The 20,459-nt window shown below is 50.4% G+C and overlaps 1 protein-coding gene across 2 annotated transcripts in view; it reads right to left on the bottom strand.

Annotated features, from left to right (window-relative positions):
* PPARGC1B (PPARG coactivator 1 beta) overlaps nt 1–19,542 on the bottom strand; it is a 45,460-nt gene extending 25,918 nt beyond the window's left edge. The window contains exons 1-3 of one of the 2 annotated variants that reach the window (XM_025200848.1): nt 18,843–19,542; nt 18,354–18,506; nt 16,375–16,487 (exon numbers count right to left, since the gene is read on the bottom strand). Coding sequence is in view for 1 of the 2 variants with exons in the window: in XM_025200847.1 (XP_025056632.1) it covers nt 6,197–6,226 (30 nt within the window). In the remaining variant the exon portion in view is untranslated. Of the gene's footprint in view, nt 1–6,196; nt 6,438–16,374; nt 16,488–18,353; nt 18,507–18,842 lie in introns of those variants that run through there. The other variant, XM_025200847.1, reaches the window with a different exon arrangement.
* Nucleotides 19,543–20,459: the final 917 nt, after the last annotated feature.

Raw genomic sequence — 20,459 nt, 5'->3', positions numbered from 1 at the left:
CTCTTTCCTGCCTATGCAGGGGGTCGGACTCGATGATCTATTGAGGTCCCTTCTGACCCTAGCATCTATGAATCTATGAAAGTAAGAGTAAAAGCTGGCATTTTCTGAGGAGGGCCTTGGATCTAATGAGAGGTGCCTTGAGTCTGAAAAGGTTGGGAACTGCTGCTCTAAGGGCTGAGGCAAACCTGCTAGGATCTGGAACAACGTGTCCACAGAATCTGGAGGTTACTGACTCAAAGCCCCATGGCAAATTATCTGTGCCTTGCAGCTTTCAGTTTAGGAGGCAGACCTGAGGAGCAGAACAGTCCGCTTCGGAGCACCACTTTGCTGCCAACAGGATTTAGTTCTCTGCACTCCTGTACTTCCATGGATACGATGTCCTAAGTTTACCCTAGTTTTCCCTCCCCCTATCCCTTTCTGCACCTTCCACTTTGGGATGGATACTGCTTAGCTCTGGGGTTGTGTTGCCCTTTCAGACTTTGCATTCTTCCATCACCTGTTGCAGCATGATCTTCATTTTCCTTCAACAACCCTCGTGCCTACCTTAGAAATGTCTAGCAATTGCTTTCACTGCCCCAGACCCTCAAATCTTCCCATGGGAACAGAAGCAAAGAACTTTATTTTTAGAAACCCTTTACACACACACACACACGTATACACACACATGATATAGATATAGATATATATATCACACAATTAAAAAAAAAAAAGCAAAACAGTCAAATTCTCCTGCTGTCTTTGATATGCCATGAGGGAAAAGATCTTGGTGCTAAGATCACAAGCAGCAGCTGACACCAGACTTGGGACGTCTTTTGATCTTTCCTACAGACATGACATCTCCCCCTTGCCAGCAGAGCTGTATAAAAATAAACTCCTGCTATCTAATGCCTCCTTGGGCTGCTAAGCTGTCCACCTGGTACTCAAGAAAGAGGGAATGTGGTCAGTGACCTGCCATGGCCAGGCTATCTGAAACCTATGCCAAAGGACTCGACTGGAGAGCCTTAGTTCAGTTGCCAGGGAATATGAGACTCAAGCAACCACTGTGGCTAGCACTGTGGCTGGTGATCTTAACAAAGAAGCCAGGGGTTCAGTCTCACTGTCAGGGAGCTTTCCTCTCTATATCAGGGTTGAGCATGCATGGTAGCATAAAGGGGGCTGAAGAGAAGCTAGTATTGCAAGTAGGACCAGCTCTACTAGTGGAAAACTTCAATCTCCAGGGGATATATCGAGTCTAGTTCTTTTGTCTAGCACGCAGGGCACTTGAGCAATAAGAGAAGGATAACATCTTAACAGCTTTCCACAGAGTTTGGGAACCAAGATATTTGCAGGAGGACAGGTGATGGGATTTCCAGTTCTTCCCTTTGTCCCTGTCATGGGCAAGAGTCTGATAAAAGCAGGACACTGGCCAGATGCCCAGTTCTTGGCTGGTCTAGCCTTCCCATTCCCAAACTGTTAATTTCCCTGACTTAGGGCAGGCATGAACTTTGTTCTAATTTTACTTGGGAGTTTGTACGGTTTTCTGCCCGCAGCTTCTGGGTGTGAGACCACCAAATGCCCCCAGAGGCACCTGCAGATTCTGGGTCACGTGTACCAGAACCTCAAGAACTTGCCAGGAGCTTTGAGACTGGGCCATTTCCTTTTTCAGACATGCAGAGGAAACCCAGATGCTCCCATCCCTTTGTAGAGACACTGGCTGGTGGGTGGGGATGTCCACCAGGCCGTTATAGGGACAGCAAACAAGGGACCACAAAGAGCCTGCCAAAAAGATCAGATCTGTAATTTCAGTGGATCATACGCCACTAAGTCTAAAATGGCATCCATGGCTTTCTTTAACTCATGAATCGTCCTGCATCCTCCATCCTGGGAAAAGAAACATCACAGTTAAAGAGGGTGAAGAAAATGTTGAGAGGTGCACACTTGTTGCAAAGTGCTTCCCTTCAGTAGAGACATCAGCTACTGGGACCATTGCAACACTGAAATTGTTATTAACTTACTGTTAAACACTGACAGCACTTCCCTGCTGTGAGGAGCTTCAACTTAAACAGGGGACAACACCGAACACAGTGGCAGACTCAGAGAAACTCGCTCTCAGAGCTCTGGGATTGCTCTTCCAGGTCTAAGCAGGGGGTGACGGCATTTTAACAGATTAATGCTGCATGTTATGGGGAAAGACTTGAAAATCTAAGCTCTGCTTTGATGCATCCCTTATGCACGTGGCATGGAGTGCAGGATCTGTCCCTGCAAGGGATCCAGAGTACACAACTTCACAATGGAAACAGGACAAGGCTCACAGGTTCATCTAGTCTTGCCACATAACAGCCAGCACTAGAGCCAGAGGGAGAGTTTTAGTGGCTTCTCAGGGGAAGGATTCCTCCCCCACCTCTTCTGAGATTGTTGTTTAAAACCTATAGTCCCTAACTGCCCTAAGCTGACACAGCTCCACTGATTTCAGAGGGGCTCCAGCAATGGCCCTCAGCAAATCTGGCCCTCACACTTTTAATTATTTTGATAGGATCTCTTTCTAGCAGGTCATTTTTCCCACACCCCACATACTGGGGTAGAGGCAGGTGCTAAACTAACTAAAAAAAACCCCTGCTAATGCCAACCGTCCTTTCAATCTTCTAGGTGCAGTTAAGTAAGAGAAACCAACTACAAAGCTTGTTTCCTGCCTGACAGCATTCACCTGCCAGTCTGCATGTTCCTAAAGAGAAAACCAGTCCTTGGTATAACTGATCTTGGAGGGTCCAATGGAAAGAGCCGACTTGGGTAATGCATCCCTGGTGGCTCTAACACATGGATTTGTTTGATGGTCTGGACCGGGTGAGCTGCACTGGAGAGCCTGATCGCAGCAATGCCTCAGGAAGTCCATTTGACCCATCCTCTGCCTACATACCATGGGAAGAATAGATCTTACTTCCCGTTGCCCCAACCTTGAAAACCAGTCTTGAGCAGCAAACCAGTCTTGGGCCAAAAAAGCTGATTTCTCTGAACATTGGCCTTCTGGATCTGTTTAGCTGGAGAGCAGAGCAGGCACGTGGGCAACCTTCTCTCCAGAGATAAATGAAGGTCTTCCCCAAGACCAGAGTAATTCAAAGACTGGAGTAACAAGGCAGGAAGTGTTTTGACTTTTTTCAAAACTCAATGTGAACTTGGGCTCTGCCAGTTAAAAGGCTCCACAAAGGCCTCATTCTTATTCAGAGTGCACCCAGCTTTGGGCCTGCATCCAGGGCTTTCTACATGCTGGATCCTTCACGCCAGGCCATGTTCAGCAAGGACAGCTCTGCCGCTCAGGAATGCCAGAAGCATCCTCAGTAAGATGCAGGAGCTGATCCCGTCAGCCTGTTCCAGCAAACACCTGATGCTGCCTGAATGGAGGACACAGAACTGGAGTGTCTGTTGTCTCCTTGACTGTGGTGGAGAAAGCAGGGGACTTCTGCCAGCCCAGAGCAATTCTGCTATCTTCCAGGCAAGCACTGGGGCTCTTTTTTTTTTTCTCCTTAACCTAATATAGGTTCCAGATGCCAAGTTTTAACCCTGTGCCTCTCTGAAACAGCTTGTGTACTGCCTTGGAAAGGAAAGAAATAACCCTCCTAGAGCTATGTGGTCTCCGAAGAATTGTAACTGCTACCATGTAAGCAATCAAATTAGCACAGGCCAGCATTTCTGCAGTAGCAAGCCAGCTGCAGTGTTTGGTGCTGGGACCCACTGGACAGTCAGTGCTCTATTTCTCCCAGCATTAATGCTTACCTGAGCTTTTAGCCTCTTAAAATGCTTACTACCAGGAAAACAAAACCCTTCCCTCGTCGCCTGAGGGAGGAAGGGCACGTATTGGGAGGATGATATCGGGAGGATGGGGATCTATAACCAATGCTGCATGGAAGGCTCCCAAAGAAGGACAAACGCACAATTCTGGGCTTTTCTGCTCCAAAGGAGCTACCTTTCTGTACCACCCCCCCACCCTTCCCCACCCAGCTGCACACGCTGCTCATGTCCCACTGCATGCCAGTCAGGAGTGCTGACACTAATTCTGGTGCTGTTACACTTGCACGGGTGCAGATTTTTCTAACCTAGGAAATGCCAACTTCCAGCACCTTCCAGCACTGTGTACTGCAGCTCAACACACACTAGGTAATCTCATGCAAATTGTGTCCAGGGTTAGCGAAGCTGCAAAAGTTTAAGCTTCTGAAGTCTGCTGATGCTAAAATGCTGCTGGACTGACTGCAGCAGCTTCTCAATAACTTAATCCCGTTTAAGCCTCCGAGGCCAGATTTACATCATCATTTGCATAAATGTCCCCGGGCTGCTTTGCAATGGGCTTGTCACTCAAATGCTGCTTTGCTGCTCTCTTCACTCATCAAGGAAAAGGATGGAAAGGAAGAGGCTGAGGGCACTAATAACCCCAGCCAGAAACAGGCAGCCTCTCTACTCACGAAGAAGCCACAGAGGTGGGTGACTCATCTGCCTCCGTTCCTATCCTCCCCCTCATGACTAAGTGCCTACTCAAACTATTAAGAGAAAAATATACATTCTCTCTTGCTCTCACACACTCACAGGAGAGCGCCTCAAATTAGCCAGTAACATTTAGGCTGGGTCACAAACCAACCTTAAAGTGAGAAAATCCAGAGACCGGCCAAGATTGGCTTCCCTCGGTAACACACGCTCAGAACAGGTGTGACAGCAGCCCTCAGCCCAAGGGCTCAGTCTAAATGCATGAGTTTTAAATGTAGGTGAGTTGTCCCCTGCCTCACAAGGGCACAGGGGAAAGAAAATCCTTGGTGTGGGGTTGGCAAGAGCTGTCTGGGCTGATAAGGGAAATCCGTAATTACAGACTGTTTGAAATGTGGATTATGGACATTCAGAGAGCCTGCTTCGCTTGGATGAACTCTTGACCCACCAACCAGAACAGGGCTCTTCAGTGGCACAGGATGCGTGTCCGGGGTCCTTCCACAATGTCTCCGGCCTGTGTTCCTGACCCTGGCAAAATGCTGAACGCTGGCATCTTCCTGAATGATGTGCGGCACAGAGGATGCTGTCCTGACCGGCCTTGCTTTCTACAACCAGGCTTTTGGTGCAGCCACGGATGTGAGTGGAGTAAGCGCATGGCTACTGCCTGCCTGAGCATGCCAGAGCCTGACTTGCATGTGCAGCTGTGGCAGCTTATGCGTAAGCCTAAAAACAGGGCCCTTCTTGGCCTGGGGGTGAATGAGCCTTACTCTCACGCATTCATACCAGGGCTCAGCTTGATAGTGTAGGTCTCATGTTTGGTTGTGCCTTTACAACCCAGCTTCTTGGACCAGCCAGTGCTTAGAGCCCCAGAAGGCTGGCCAGCACACGGCCCGGGCAGATGGGCACATCCTATGTCATGTCTGACAGCAGACCTCACAACTTAAAGCCAAGCTGGCTCCAGGGGTAGGCAACCCCCCGCACGGGTGCCAGAGTGTGGCACTCAAAGACTTTTGCTCAGCACACGTGCCTCTGGTTGGATGGCGGGGAAGGGGCCAGGGCTACATGGCCACAACAAGGATCAGGCCCTTCGTGGCTCTCCCGCCATCCACCCCTGGCACACCAACATCTTACAAGTTGAAGTTGTGGGTGTCTTTGGCACTCTGTCCAAAAACACTGCCGACCCCCACTCCACACCATCTCACCCACTACAGTACAGGGCCCACTGGAGGGAAGAGGGCACCCTAAAGGGAAGAGCCAAGCTATGGGATAGCAGAACCACAAGGTGCTGGAAGCATCTGTGGCTTTGGCACACCTAGAATACTTTACACCATACTTTACACCCTGAGTCAATGTTTCCAGCTGCAGTATAAGCCCCTGAAGAGAGGGGCTTGCACAGAAAGTGCTGGCAGTGGCCTAGGGCAGACTAGCAGTGCTAATATGAGCTCTCTCTCAAGATTTTCCACCCTGAGGACAAACAGCCAAGCAGAGAATGAAGCAAGACCTACATCAAAGGAGGGCTCCAAGCCCTTCCTAAACCAGGCAAGCCCTCTGGAAAGAAGTGACTTCATTCCTCCCTCACTTTTCAGAACTGTGGACCTCGGAATTATCTAGGCCAGCTCCTTGCACATGACCACAGTAATACCCTTGCCAGCACCCAGTGTTGCAGTGACACCATCACTCAGTGCAGGGAAAAGCTGCTTTCACCAGAATAATTCTGGGCACCCGAACTCTGCTGGAACCTGCTGGGTACCTGGCCGGTGCGTGCTGGCGGGCCCGTCATCACCCTCCCAGTGTGGTGCTCAGTTCCAGGTGTCTAGAGCTCCAGGCATTGCTGGGCCACCATCCTCCAAGGACATGGCTGGCTCCTCCTGTACCCTTCCTCCCAGATAAACTACTGCAAGGGCTAGGGGAGGGCAGTTTTGTTCTGGAACCAAGGGGAGCAACTGGCACAGGGCAGCACGGACTGATGGAGGAGAAAGTTATAAATAAAAGTAAATACAGATAGAAGGCACCTGACCAGCACTGTGAAGGTCACCGTGCGTGTGCCAGCAGATAAGCAAACCCCCCACAATGGCATTTGACAAAATGTCACTCTGAATGGGGAGATGCGGTGTCGGATGATGTCTTTTGTCAGGCTGCCCCTCTTGACGACACGATATTTATAGCTGGAGTCTCAAAGGCAGGACACTGGCACTCCTCCTCAGGTGGCTGCAATGGGAGAGGAGGCCCTGCCTGCAAACATAAATATTTGACATAGTGGAAGGAGGCGACAGCGTTCCTGCCTTACTGGGCTCCGGAAAGGAGGCAGAGGTTCCCTTGGTGCTGTGTGAGCCCCCCGCTGAGGGCTCCCCGCCACGTTCTTATCCTTACACAATACAGACATCCCAAGTGGAGCCTGCAAGAAGAGCCTGGGTGGTGTTTTGATCTGTAAATGTGAGAGGGAGCTCTCTCATTAGGGACTGCACTGAGCTCCCACTCTCCACACTGGGGCGTAAAGCGAGAAGTTAAAAACAACCCAACTGGTGGTGCAGGAAATAAAGTCGGAGGGGAAAGAAGACCATCTCCCCTGCGGGATCTCCCTGTCCTCAGGGTGAGGGGGAAGGAGCAGGAAGAATTCCCAGCTTCCTGGTTTTGCACACACAGTTAGTGTGATATCTGAACTCCCTGACAGTCTGGCAGTTTGGGCCTTCAGTCTTTCATTTTGGTTTTAACTGCTGGATGGTGACACCAGCTTGGTATCTGTGCAGTGGGAATCTGCAGATGACACCAAGCTGCATGGAGTCATAGACACTTTGGGGGATCGAATCAGGATTCACTGTGACCTTGATAAACTGAAGAATAGTCCAAAATTAACTGAATGAAATTCAACAAGTTTGATGTCCTACACTTTGGATGGAACATGCACAAATACCAACCGGGGAATAAAGGACTAGACTGCAAGCAATATTGCCAAAGAGGATTTGGGTGTTATGGTGGGCTGTAAGCTGAATATGAGTCAACAGAGTATTCTTGTTACAAAAAAACCTCCCTAGAAACCAACAACATACTAGGCTGCCTTCACAGGACATCACATGCAAGTCAAGGGACATGATTCTTCTGCTCTGTTCAGCACTGGCGAGGCCGCAGCTGGAGTACTGTGCCCAGTTTGTACCAAATCACGTTAAGAAAAGTAAGAACAAATTGGAAAGAGTCCAGTGAAGAACAACAAAAATGATTAGAGGTCTGGGAAATATGATTTACGAGAAAAGGTTGGAAAAATTAGGATTATTTAGAAAAGGAGAAGACAGAGTGGGGGGATTTGATAAGAGACTTCAAATAACTGAAGGGTGGATGGTGATTGACTATTCGCTGTTAGTACAAAGGACAGGACAAGGAGTATAACAATCTTAAATTGCTACAAAGGATAACTTAGGTTGGATATTAGGAGGAACTTTCTAACTATGACTCCAGTTAAGCATTGAAACAGATAGCTGAGAAAGGCTGAGGAATCTCCACCCTTGATGCTTTCAGGAGCAGTTCCGACAAAGCCTCATTTGGAACGGTAGAGTCAGGGATGATCCTGTCCTCGGCATCAGGCTGGACCAGATGACCTCCTCAGGTCCATCTAGCCCTTTTTTCCTATTCCATGATTTAACTGTTTTTAAATCCTCAGTACCGGTAGCAGGAAAATGCCAGCACCATCGAGGAGGGCCTGCACAGAATAAATAATAATGTGCTACCCTTCTCAGCACTTGCCTTCTGAGGATCTCAAATATTAGTAGTAGTAGCAGCAGCAGCAGCACTAGTAGTAATATGAAACTTTCCAATAGTTTTTATTGCTGTAGCAGCTTAGACTCCAGTCATGGAGCAAGACCTCAGTGGTCTAGGCACAGCACAAACAACGCAGAATATCACTCCGTGCCCCCAGGTGTTTGTAGCTTAAAAAAAGAAATGACAGGCAGACAGCGGTGCACAAGGACACAGTGATGCAACACTGGTTGGCATGACCAGGAGTGGTCTTAGCATACCAACCGCCCCACTAGGCTGTGCAGATGCACCAACAGCTTAGATATATCTTACAAATGGGGAAGCCAAGATATGGAGGCAACTGATGTGAGTTATGCATTGTGTGACTTTGGACAAGTGGCAGAGTTGGGAAAAGACCCCAGATCTCCTGTCTTTCAGTTCCAAGTGCTTGCCAATTACATAGCCATTGCTAGTCCACACAGACACTTAGTGCCCCTGTATAATGGCTTCTGCCTTACATAAATAGGATATAATGGAAACCTGCTGCAAGACACAAGGAAGAGAAAATATTAAACAGGAACTGCAATGCAAAGTATAAAAATATATACCATTGATATGGAAGAAAACTAAAAGAAGTTACACTAAATCATCCCTGAGTCATTCTATGTAGCCAGGGAAAAAGTAGCCCAAGGCACTGGCAATGACATACTGAATAAACAAAGGCATGTGAAGCTTGGGAAGAGCTGGGGGAGTGTATTTGCACAGGTTAAAGAGCTGAATTTTAGTACTCTCCTCAGTATGCCTTTGTTCAGGCTTTTCCAAATCCCAACACCCATTCTACTTCTGCATGAGGAGAGTGGAACCCGGCAAAACGAGACGCACAGCAGGTCATGGTGTCAAGTCCTCCAGCTCTTCTGACCTCTCCCTCCGTAAAGACCACATTAGATACTTAAACCACTAGATACATCAAAGTGTAGAAGGGGTGGGACATGTCAGCTGTTTAACAATGTAGAAGGGGTGGGACAAGTCGGCTGTTTAACAGCATGTAGCAGGGCTGCACAGAAGGCAAAAGTAAAGAATTATTTTCCCCCCTTGAAATTGCAGGGCCATTTGGTTAGGGCATAAAGGTAAACAAGCCATGCCCAAAGCAGGAGACTCTCACCACCAGCTCATGGAAAGTACACTTGTTGCCTATCGCTTTTGCTGCCAAGCTTGCCTGCTGGCTCTGCCATGTGATACTCGTTGCTATCTAACAGGCAGTCCAGGCAGCGTGAGCTCATTCACACACACACAATACACTGACAAAGATGGTGTGGGTGCATGGAAAAAAACAGGGGGGCCAAGCACTTTGCCAGGCTTCCAACATGGACGACTTGGCCCAAGACAGCTCTAGAAAATGACTGGCTATTCCATATCCACAGGAACAAAAATACCACTAACAGCCCAATCCACTAACAGCAATAGCAGACTCAACCCAGCAAACATCAGCAGCTCTACAAGCAAGAGCAGGCTGACATCAGTGTGATGGAGAGCAATATCCCTTTTCTGGGAATCCATGCCAACACTCCTGCAGGCTTGAGTCCATCCAGCAGGGGGCAGTGCCGCACGTATTCCCAGGCACCAATATCTTGCTGCCTTAGAGCGAAAGGCCCATGCCATCCTTTCCCTCTGGCGGGATGCAATTTGTCATGGCAATCCCAGTATGGTCAGCGCAGCTCTGCTGCTCAGGACTTCATTTCACTGACAAACAGGCAAAGCAGACGGGCAGTCTGAGATCAAATTGCTGAGATTCCCAGATGTGCCCCCGAGCCCTGGTGGTGTTTTGTAATAAATTCCTTGCTATCGGCCACACGAAAGAAAACAGGACAAATAAGTAGCAACAGCAATAAGTGTGTGCCTGGCCAGGCACAAAAGTGTCAATGGGGATTTGTGGTTTCAAACAGGAGCAGAAAAACCCTGCAGTGGCAGCAGTGAGTTAGGTGTGAGCAGGGCAGGAAGGAAACCATGGGAGGGCTGGGAGGTTGCGAGCAGTGGTTGAGTGGTCCATCAAGGTTGTGCTGTCACCCAAGGGACCTACTGTACTCCCCAAGCCCCATGACAGGGTTTCTCAGTGCCCCAGAAAGAGCCCAAGATCCAGCTCATGTTCTAGTGCAGGATTCTTCTTTGGATGGGTCTTTCTCCGGTAAGGAGGGAAGGATAGATGGAGGGTAACACAAAAAGGTCAGGCTTTATTTCAGGCAGAAGGCAACTGGCAGGTGTCTGCAGGGACGGGGCGCCCTGACTCAGCGGGCACCCTCCTCCCTGATGCTGGCTGGTGTACGTTCTAGTAAAAGCTTCACAGATGCTGTGGAAGGCCCTTGAGATCTGGCCTGGGTTTCTGTTATAGACTGGACTTTCAAATTGAAAAAGTTTATACCTCGAAGCCCAATCCCAGGTAGTGTCAACACTAAATGGTGCAAGGGGCCTGCAGAGCCCAGCAGGTCTCCACCTTCATGGCTTGCCCAGGTTTCCCAGAAGCAGAGCTTCCTGGCTGCAAACTGAGCTGGTGGGGAAGCGGATCACACTGGGACCTCTTGAGAGCTCAGAAGGCCCAAATCCTGTAGGGATCTGATGCAGAGTCAGATTAAGACCAGATAGTCGAAATTCTGTGCCCAACCTTGGCCATCGTTCCTCATGTCCTAGGCCAGGGAAGGTTTCCCACTGTGGAAAGCAGGATGCACAGCTTTGTATTTTCCTTGTTCTAACTCCAGTACCCTTTGGGCATTGGTCTGAGCAGGACCTGTCCATCTCAGCCCCTTACAATAGTAGAGTGCCAAGCTCCCAACCTGTGTTCAGTAAAGCAAGTCTCCATCCCCACCCCAAGGCTGACTTCCCTGGCTGGCTCCAGCACCTCCCTACTAACCACCATGGCCAAAGAAGGCTGGACTTTTCCCAAGCAACAGCCCAGCTCTCTCAAGCACCTGGCTTGACAGATGATTGCCCAATCTCAGATCCAGCTAGTATATCTGGAAAACTGCAAGGAAGGCTCTGGCTGATGTAGCAGCATGTAGAAGAGGAATAACATCAACCCAAGTGCTAGACAGCATCAGAGTCCCCAGCCAGCCTTATGGCAGAGCTGGTTAGAGAAAGCTCAACCCTAGCTCCATAGCTCTGCTAAGCAAGGAGCACAAAGCTGAACCTAAGTTGCTCACAAAACAAGGGGCATATATCTGACTCACTCAGAAGCTGACTATTAGCCATCTCCATCTGCAATAGAAATTCCCCGTGCTGGCAACTCCACAGTTTTGAATGGAAAAAATGACTGAACAAGTATTTTAAGACCTTCCTCATCTGATTCTCTTGGAGAAAACAGCCACATGATGGCTGTGGGCACAGAAGTCCTGCTGCTGGGCTCCTTGGATGGAGGTGCTGGGGGAAAATCGTGGGGCCTCCCCACAGACAGCTGCAGGCTCTGCATCCTTCCTTCCAGAAGCAATGGATCCCCTATCCCCAAAGCCTTATCTGCAGTCCAGCACAGGGACCTGTTCCATGAGGCTCAGGCCTGGACAAATGGACATTCCAGCAACTGAGTCCTTACCACCAGGGGTTGACGAACCATGGCACATGTGGCGATGGCTCAACCACCAGAGCTGGACACTCCAAAGACCTAATGAAGAAGTGGGGCTATACCATTGGTTCCACCTATGGGGGCTATACCGTACAACACCTACAACTGTGCGGCAGAGCCTTAGACTATGCAACACCTACTACAATGGCCACTGCTTGAAGGCACACGTACAATGAAAGATCTCACAAAGTACAATAAACAAGCACAAAGCATGTGTAACAAAATGGCCAAATATGGTGTAGAGACACAAGAAGCAGGAGGCTCAGACATTTCATGTCCTGCCCTGCCTTTACAGTGCTAATGCCTTAAGCCACTGTCTGTAGGTGCCTAAAGGCACAGAGGTCATGGGAGCAGTGTCAAGCCTTTCTCGCCACGGCTAACAGCAGTTCAGGGCCATGGCTGTTGTGTGGCTTGCTATGCACAAGCCTCTGGCATTGGTCTAACAAACCCTCCTTACAGCAGGCCTAGTGATCAGTGTGTGATGCACTCTCAAGATGCATCAGGCAATCAACCCTATGGCTCTCAACACCACTAATACTGGTGAGGCTGAACCAGTATTAGAACTGGGAGGAAATTATTATTATTTAGATTTGAAATGGGGTATAATTAGCATCTTCAGTCCATCCCAGAATTGCCCAATCTGTAAGCGGCCACTCCAGTGAGGCGTTAGACCCAAGTCATGCTGGGGAGACTGCGAGTGTTGGGAGAGTTTCAGTTCCTCATCTGGGCTGACTTGTAGAACTCCTCTGACTTGGGAGAACCGCCTGAAGCTCTGTGTGAGAGCTCAGGAAATGCTACCAGAAGGCAGCAGGGGGTCAGACTCCCAAGCATTTATTTCTGCTTGTGTGTGCTTGCTCTCGACAAACCCCTCAGCATGTCGTGTGATTTTCCTGTCCCTCGAAAGGCTGTTCCAAACTGGTGCCAGGAAAGTTGTGCCTGAAAAGCTTCATATCCTGTCCACTGTCTCATTCCAAAGAGCCTGTTATCAAAAGCGGGGGAGGAGATGGGGTCAGAGGATTGTGGTCTAAATGCAGATTGTAGGATGGCTTGCATTTCTGCCGTTAGACTGAGAAATGACAGGAAAGCAGGGGAAAAGTATAGTGTGTTACAGTGAGTTAAATATCATTTTACCCTGGTCTCGGAAACATAATACAAGACATTGTGGGCAACGTCGCAGCAAGGGGGATAACAGCTCAGGGAACAGACCAAAATCTCTCTCCATCGTAAGCGCAGAGAAGGGTTATAATTTTCTATTAAGGCCCAGAGGATTTTTCCATGGAAGACAGTCAGCAAAACTGCAATCCTGAAATGAGAGACCAGTCTGAAAATCCAGGCTCCTTCTACATGTCTGAAGTGGAGGCAGCTAATCTGCAGCTGTGAAACAAACCCTGTGCTATCACTTTGTTAGGTCTATGGGCCACAATCTCTCAGATTCCTGTAACTTTCCCAAGCAATCTGTGCTTCTCCAAGCCTTGTGCTCCCTTCCACCCTGACCTGTATGTCTCTCTGCAGTCCTGGTCTGCCTCCCTCCTGGAGAACTTGCAACACATTTTCCAGAGAGTGCTGACAGGGAGGAGAGAGGACAGCATCTCTTTTGACTTCCTGCAAGGTTTGTATTTGGGTACAACAGCACAGTATGCAAAGTGCCCCTCTATGCAGAAGATACGGTACCAGTGTCCACTCGGTGTCATTGCCTAAGACATAAGGAAGCTGAGCACCATCTCCTTAGCGCTAAATCGGGACAAGGAAGGAGGTGGAGAAGGTTCAAGTTCAGGTTAAGGCAGCACAAGAAAGATCTTAGCAACACCTGGCCTTTGCAGCATTAGTGTGACCTCCGGCAGGGTCAAGCCCTGACCCACCTGGTGCCATGAACACCCACAGCTCCAGCATGTGCTCCCCGCAGCCGGGGAACAGAGCAGCTTTGGTGGCCGAGATCCAACGCCAGAGAGAAATTCCTGACAGGTCTGCCGCAAAACCTGATCCCCTTTGCTGGCAGCGTAATTGGGCCAGCAAGCTCCTGACTTGCTGTACCTGGCCTTAGGGAGGTTGTGAGCACTGCAGATGCCCCCCATCCCCCTAGTCACAGACCTAACGCCAGCCAACTCCTAGCTCTCTCCTCCACTTCTCCTGGTGCAGGAGTGAGCTGGACTCTGGCTGTTGTCCCCCAGAAGGAAAAAGGAGACAAAAGCCAAAAGCAGGAAACAGCATTCTGGAAAGGGAGGCAGGGGAGAAGAGGAGCAAGTCAGAGCAACAGTGCTCACTGCTGTGGCCCACTATCCAGACCTGCCCTACCTGGTGGCATTACAGGAGCCCCTTCTGGCACCCATGCTTTGGTTGTTGCTTCTTTCTGGTCGGCCCTTCCCAACCCTGCGGGATGGTTCCTTTCAATTACAGGCCTGAAAGGAGGCAGAAAAGAAATGGGCAAGGGAGAGGATTACCTTCTTCCCCCTTGCCATAAGTGCAAAGCCCTTCTGTTAGACTACTCAGCAGTGTCTGCTGCCAGTCAGTTTACAGGCCACAGTTCGCTGCTCTGTTTTGCCCACTCCAGCTCCACAAAGAGCCTTGGACCGATTCCTGCCCTGTCCCTGCCCAGGAACCCACCAAGACCGGGGCAAACCGGCTGCATGTGGCAGGCAACCAAGAGAAGGAGCAGCAGAGAGCCGCCTCCACTCCGCAGACAGTGCAGAGAACAAGCTGTCTTGGAGCTGGCTTCCTCCTCTCATCGCACAACAGGAGCCCTCGTGGCACCACGCTGCCTGGTGGCTCATCCGTCATTTCCACAGGACAGCAGAGCTGGCCCACCTGGCATGCGCACACCTGAGGCCCAGAAGCATGATTATAACAGGGCTGGGAGCTATTTCCATTTTCCCGTGATGCAGATCATGTGCTGAACCCCTTCCCTCCCCCCATCTCTCCCTGTTCCCTTCCCCAGGCACTCCTGGGAAAAGGCTGAAAGTAATCAGCTCCATAGGACATGCAGCAAGACTTAAAAAGCAGGTATTGTTCGCAGACAAATGACAAAGACAGACTGGCTTGCCAGAGCTCCTGAGAATGAGCCATCCCTGCCCCTGCTCCCAGGTGTGTGGGTCTGAAGATGCCAATGCTCCACGGAGCACCCACATTGCAGCACGGAGTTTGGGACAAAGTCACAAGGTGCCCAGAGACAAAAGCCTGTTGCACCAGCACGGTGGGGCACATTGCTGCAAAGGGAAACACTGGGATTCTTGTGTGCACCTCCCAGTCCAGGGCTATTGCTTGGTACTCACTACCCCCAACTCCCGCTCCATTTCTGACGGTGCACGGTGAGAGCCCCAGGGTGGTACCCTGGACAATCAGTTGTTGAGGAGGCTATTTTAATATCACGTTGCCTTCAGCCCCACTGCCACAGAAAGCCGGTGGGAGCTGCCTGCTACACTCTCTACCACGTTTCTCCAGAGGGCACAAGGGAATGGCAAAGTGCTGCTCTCTAAGGCAATGGCCCAGGATGTTTTCCACTGTGTTTTCTGTGCCTCAGGTGTGGTGCCCCTGGCAACACCACCGGGACTCAACACACCATGTGCTAGGAGCGAGGGGTGGGCCTGTCGCTTCTCTCTGTAGCTCCCAGCCCCGAGTGCTGAGAAGCAGATTTCATAGATTTCATAGACATTTGGGCTGGAAGGGACCCCATAGGATCATCAAGTCCAGCCCCCTGCCCCAGGGGCAGGAAGTCAGCAGGGATCATAGGATCAGATGCTCTTCCACTCTTTCAATCAGGGTTGAAGACTCCCTCATTCCCTCTTTTGGTCTTACTCATTAGCTCGGCACTACAGTCTCTCTCATTAAATTAGTGTCCATTTTCAGCAAAGTGCTTGGAGATGTCCTGGCATGAACAGACGCTGTCACCAGCTCAGGTGGTGGCTGCTCTGCTCTGCTCCAGCACAATTCTTCCATAAAGTCTCTGCAAAACACAACCAAGGGGGCTGTATGCAGTGGACATGGCTCACTGTAGGCCTGGGGCTGACCAGTCACTGGATGAGACCAAAAATCAGGCTGGAGTTTAGCCACGGATGGGGGCATGGACTCATTGGAAGTCCCCCTGCTCTTTAATTATGTCCTAAGGTACCTCCCCTTCCACCCTCTTTGAGTGGCAATTCTGAGATCTTCTATTCTCCCCACTTACACCTCTCTATTCCCAGAGTTGGCACACACTGTGGCTAAAAAACCAAGGGAGGGAGAAAACAAAGTGCTTTGTTGCTTTTTTAAAAGGGTGGGATAACACCATGGCCCTTATTAACATCTTCAGGGATGTAGCCAGAGAGACCTAATTAAAACCCACGCTCCGGGTGTCAGCTGTAAGCCCCAGGGGTCAGGAAGGAAGTACACCCTTCCTGCTGTGTGTAGTCCAAACTGGTCAGGCTGGAGACAGGCCACCAGCCACTATGGTTGATGTGCAACAGTCAGTGCCAGATTCCCAAACTGGTGGTCATGCCTGGGCTCCAGTGGAGCTGGAAGAATGAAAGGGAGGGTTTGTCTGGGTAAGGAGACACTAATCCTGTTTCATGGGGATTCTTTTTGTGCAGTTACATATCAACACTCTTCTCCTTCCATCCACTTACCTGGATGATGATTTACATTGTGTGGAAGAATCCTTAATTGGCTCTTTAGTTCCCAGTACTTCAGGGAGAGGCACCTTGGATATGCATGTTCTACAGGCTCCTATTTCATAATGCTAGAAAGATGGGGAGGAGAATGTAGGGAACAGCCAGCAATAAAATGAAACACCCAGCACTTGTGCAGTGCATTTCATCAGCAGATCTCAAAACACTTTGCACAGGGGGGGAAACCGAGGCAGGGGAAGATGACGCAACTTGTCCAAGGTCACTGTGCAGGCTAGATTAGAACCCAGGTCTCCTGTCTGGTGTCTACCCCACACCCCTTTAATGTGTGGCTTTGTGGGGTGATCACTGACCAGTGTAGTTGTGCTTAGCAGCCATAGCAGCAGAATGGCATATTCACCAATTGAACTTGCTTTGCCTCACTAGCACAAAGCAGAGTTTTGCCAGTAGGAGCAATTCAATACACCTGCACGCCAGTGCTGGCACAGCACTCCTTGCCGAGGCGCAGCCCCAGACTGATACTCTGTCCACTTGACTGCATTGCCTGTACACTGCCATGCACTCCAGCCTGTATTGCTGGGGGCCAGAAGCTTTGGGTTGTGTTACTGATGCAATTACAGCATTTGGGATGCTGCGGTCTTGACCGGAAGAGGGAATCAGGCACTCCATGATCCCCAACCCACCCTGCTCTTCTCCCCCAACACTGACCCATGTAACGGAAGGGCGTTGAGAGATACAGCTAGAAACACTACTTTAAGAGGCCGATGCTTATTTATTGCAAGAATATACACAGCAGAGGTGTACACACCCACACAGAGCCTCCCAGTACCCCAAATGGTCTTGAGCAGGAACTCACACCTTTCCCCTTATTCAAAACAGTCCAGCAAACCCTCCCAGTACAAAAGGGAAGTATTTAAAATGCAAACCAGGCAGTTGTGGCCAAGGCTGGTTTCTTGCTGCAGCTGCCCAGAGTGCAGAAATTGGCTTCTCTGGGTCCTGCTCATGACTAATTAGGCCGTGGTGCAGGGCAGCAATGGGATTTTTGAGGAGGCTTGACACAGTAGGGTGTAGGTTTGAATGGGGTCAAGATGTTTCTGCTCCAGGGCATCCCCTGGAGTACTAGAGGGGGTACTCGAGACAGCAAGACGAATCAGCAGCAGCAGTGCTGAGCCCTGGGGTTGCTCTTTTTTGGCAGAGAGGGAATTCAGTGGGAGCTGACAGGAGTCTGGACTTCTGCACGAGTGGTAGAGAGCGCTGACACTGCTCCAGCCTGGAAGGAAGCCCTATGTACCATCCAGCCCTGTGCATGCTGAAGAAGTCTAGGTCTCAATTCAGGTTTTGCAGCTTAAGCCCACCTCTGGTTCAAGTGCATTTGAAAGCTGAGGCCTCAACACAGAACAGACCTAAAGGTGAGCCTGCACTGAAGGATAGCATTTCCTGGACAGGCCTGGTTATCCCAGACAGTACGAGAAAAGATTATATCCATTGCTTAATGTACCACCTTCATAAACATTCAATAGATCCAGCTCCCTGCAGCCAGGAAGGCTGCTCCTAAGTCACACAAGCAGCTCCAGGTACTCAGGACCCAGCTGTGATGTTTTTACGTTGCTTTTATCTTCTACCATCTCCTCACTCAGAAAAGAGCCCGTTGGCTTCTCCCTGCAGCCTCTGCTCTCCATGTCATAGACAGCTGGACTCTGAATATGGCCAGGTGTCCTTAAGCAGGCAGCTTTGCCTCCAGTGTCACACTGGAGAGAGATGCTGCAGCTTAGACTTTGGCAGAAAGAGTTGATGGAGATAAAAGGGGGGCTTTACTTTGCTCCCAGCCCCACACAGGTGCTGGAAGACGGGAGCTCTTAGCAGGCTTTGCGCCTATTCGGGGGCTAGTTGCTGAGTGTACTGCTAGCTCCCTCTGTGCTTGCCAGGCAAGTGAGTTAAGAGATGGAGAATTCGAAGTGTCAGGACACGCTCATACCCACCACTGAGCTTGCAGCCAAGTGACACCGCGCTGCATGTTCTGGTGATGTGGCAGCTCATCCATCTCAAAGCCTGTGGGGCACTCAGCTTGTTTCTCCGGGGAGGTGGCAGTACACATCCCCAGGCAATGGGGCTTGGGATCAGGTCCACAAGTTCTGAAATGGTTTCAAATTCTACATGAGTTGGAGGGGCTGGAACCTGGAACCCCCAAAGACATCTGTCTAACAGGCAAACGTAACTCTCCTAATTAGTTTGGCTTTGGGCTTTCAGTCAGATGGATTCTTCCCCTCCCTCTTGAAACAGGTCACTTCTTGGATAATCTCCCCACACCCCTGCAAATTGCTGTCCTCTGTGCTGAGCAAGCTCAGCAGGTCCTCTTCTCCCTCCTCTACCTCTCCCACCTTCTCAGACCCATCCTCATGCCGAGACAGATCCACGTAAACTAGAGCAGTGGCTAGAAACTGTTTCCCCTGCACTGTAAATATACTCACACTGCAGTGCCCAGGGCTGTCGGCAGCAGGTCGGTGCCTGGTTGTAGCACTCTGCTTTGTGCAGGGCCCTATGAGCAGTGAGAGGCAGCTGGAAACCAGCCCTGTCAGCAGGTTTCTCAGACCTTGAGGTGTCCTCAAGCGCTCCTGTATTGATGATGCGAGGACTGTGCCGCCAAGGGTGACTGGAGGAAATATCACCCTGGTACACATGAATGGCTGATATTGATGTGTCCTCCACACCACCGCTGGCTGGGAACAGAGACCCAGGTGCTACTGAAATGGGAAGGCACAAGGACGGTGATACAGTTCCAGAAAGCAGAGGACTTTGTTTCTTCGCAATCTGAGCCAGTGGCTTTAGGCTGCACCAGTTTGGATACCTGGTTCTGCAGGGGCTCTCAACAGGCAGGGCAATTACACCTACTGCCTACAACCCCACATTTCACACCTGTGTTCAAAGCCCCAGCAAGCACTGTCCAGTGAGTTAATCAGAGCCCTAGAGGATGCACACACCACTGAGCTACTACACCAGGGAGTGTGGTGGTGGCTGCCTGGAAGGGGCCTGAGGCTGAAATAGCAGGATTTGTAATGCTGCAGGTTGTAACAGATGTGCACTGGCAGAGTGGGTGGACGGGTGAAAACCAGGAGTGCTGCAGGCTAGACCAATGTGCAGATATCTAAGTAGCACCTATGCCCACTGGAATGCCCCTCCACTACTCCCAAATCCTTAGCCCCAAGCTTTAAAAATTCCCCCGCAGATTGAAAAGAAAAAGCAGGGAAGGCAGAAACAGCCCAATGTTTGGTACCATTTGTCCTGACTGAACCCTGGTGTGGAACGAGCCAGGAGCACCTGGGCACTACAGCCATGTCCAACCCCGGCACCCTCTTACCTGAACTTGCAATCCTGACACAACACAGCACAACTCCACTGCAAGCCAGACGCGAGTGGGAGACGTGGGGGGTTCAGAGCAGAGCTCAGACTGCCAGGAATCGCACCTCTGCACACTCATTATCTGGCTTGCAGTGCAGATGCAGTTCCTGAGTCAGCAGAAGCCTGGCAACACTAGTGAAATTTGTCTCCTCCACTGTCAGCAGTGCTGGGGCAGTGCAGAGTGGCTGCTGCCAGTGTTTCACACCCCGCTTAGATTAGCTCGGCTCTGAGCACTGTTGGATGACACAGTGCTGAAATGCCAGCAGCAGCCAGGAGCTGATCCACCCGGAGGGCTCTGAACGCTGCTAAAACTGAGGCACTGACATCGGCTTCTGGTAGCTGCGGTGACAGTTTCTAGAGGTAAGGGGGGTGCTGCACAAGGCTGCAGGCGGTAGCAATCCAGGCCTTCACGCTGCTCTTTGTAAGAGGAGTGGATCCCTACCTGGCTGCACCGGGAAAGCACAATGACCACCAGGCTAGCATGACATACAAGACAGCCTATTTTGGGGAGAAATCTGCTTTCCTACAAACTTCCATGCAACTAAATGAAGTTTTGCCAACCCAAATGGGCTTCCAGCCAAACCCCTCCAGGGTGCTCTGAGGCTAATTCTGTGCTAGCCCTCCTTTACTGGAACCAGACCCTTAGGGAGGATAGGGAACGTTTCCAGCTGGTACCTGATCTCCTATAA

Source organism: Alligator sinensis, unplaced genomic scaffold, assembly GCF_000455745.1.
Source record: "Alligator sinensis unplaced genomic scaffold, ASM45574v1 scaffold360_3, whole genome shotgun sequence".
NCBI classification, from domain to species: Eukaryota; Metazoa; Chordata; order Crocodylia; family Alligatoridae; genus Alligator; species Alligator sinensis.
Note: the sequence above shows the minus strand (reverse complement) of the source record. Positions and strands in the feature narration are given on the sequence as shown.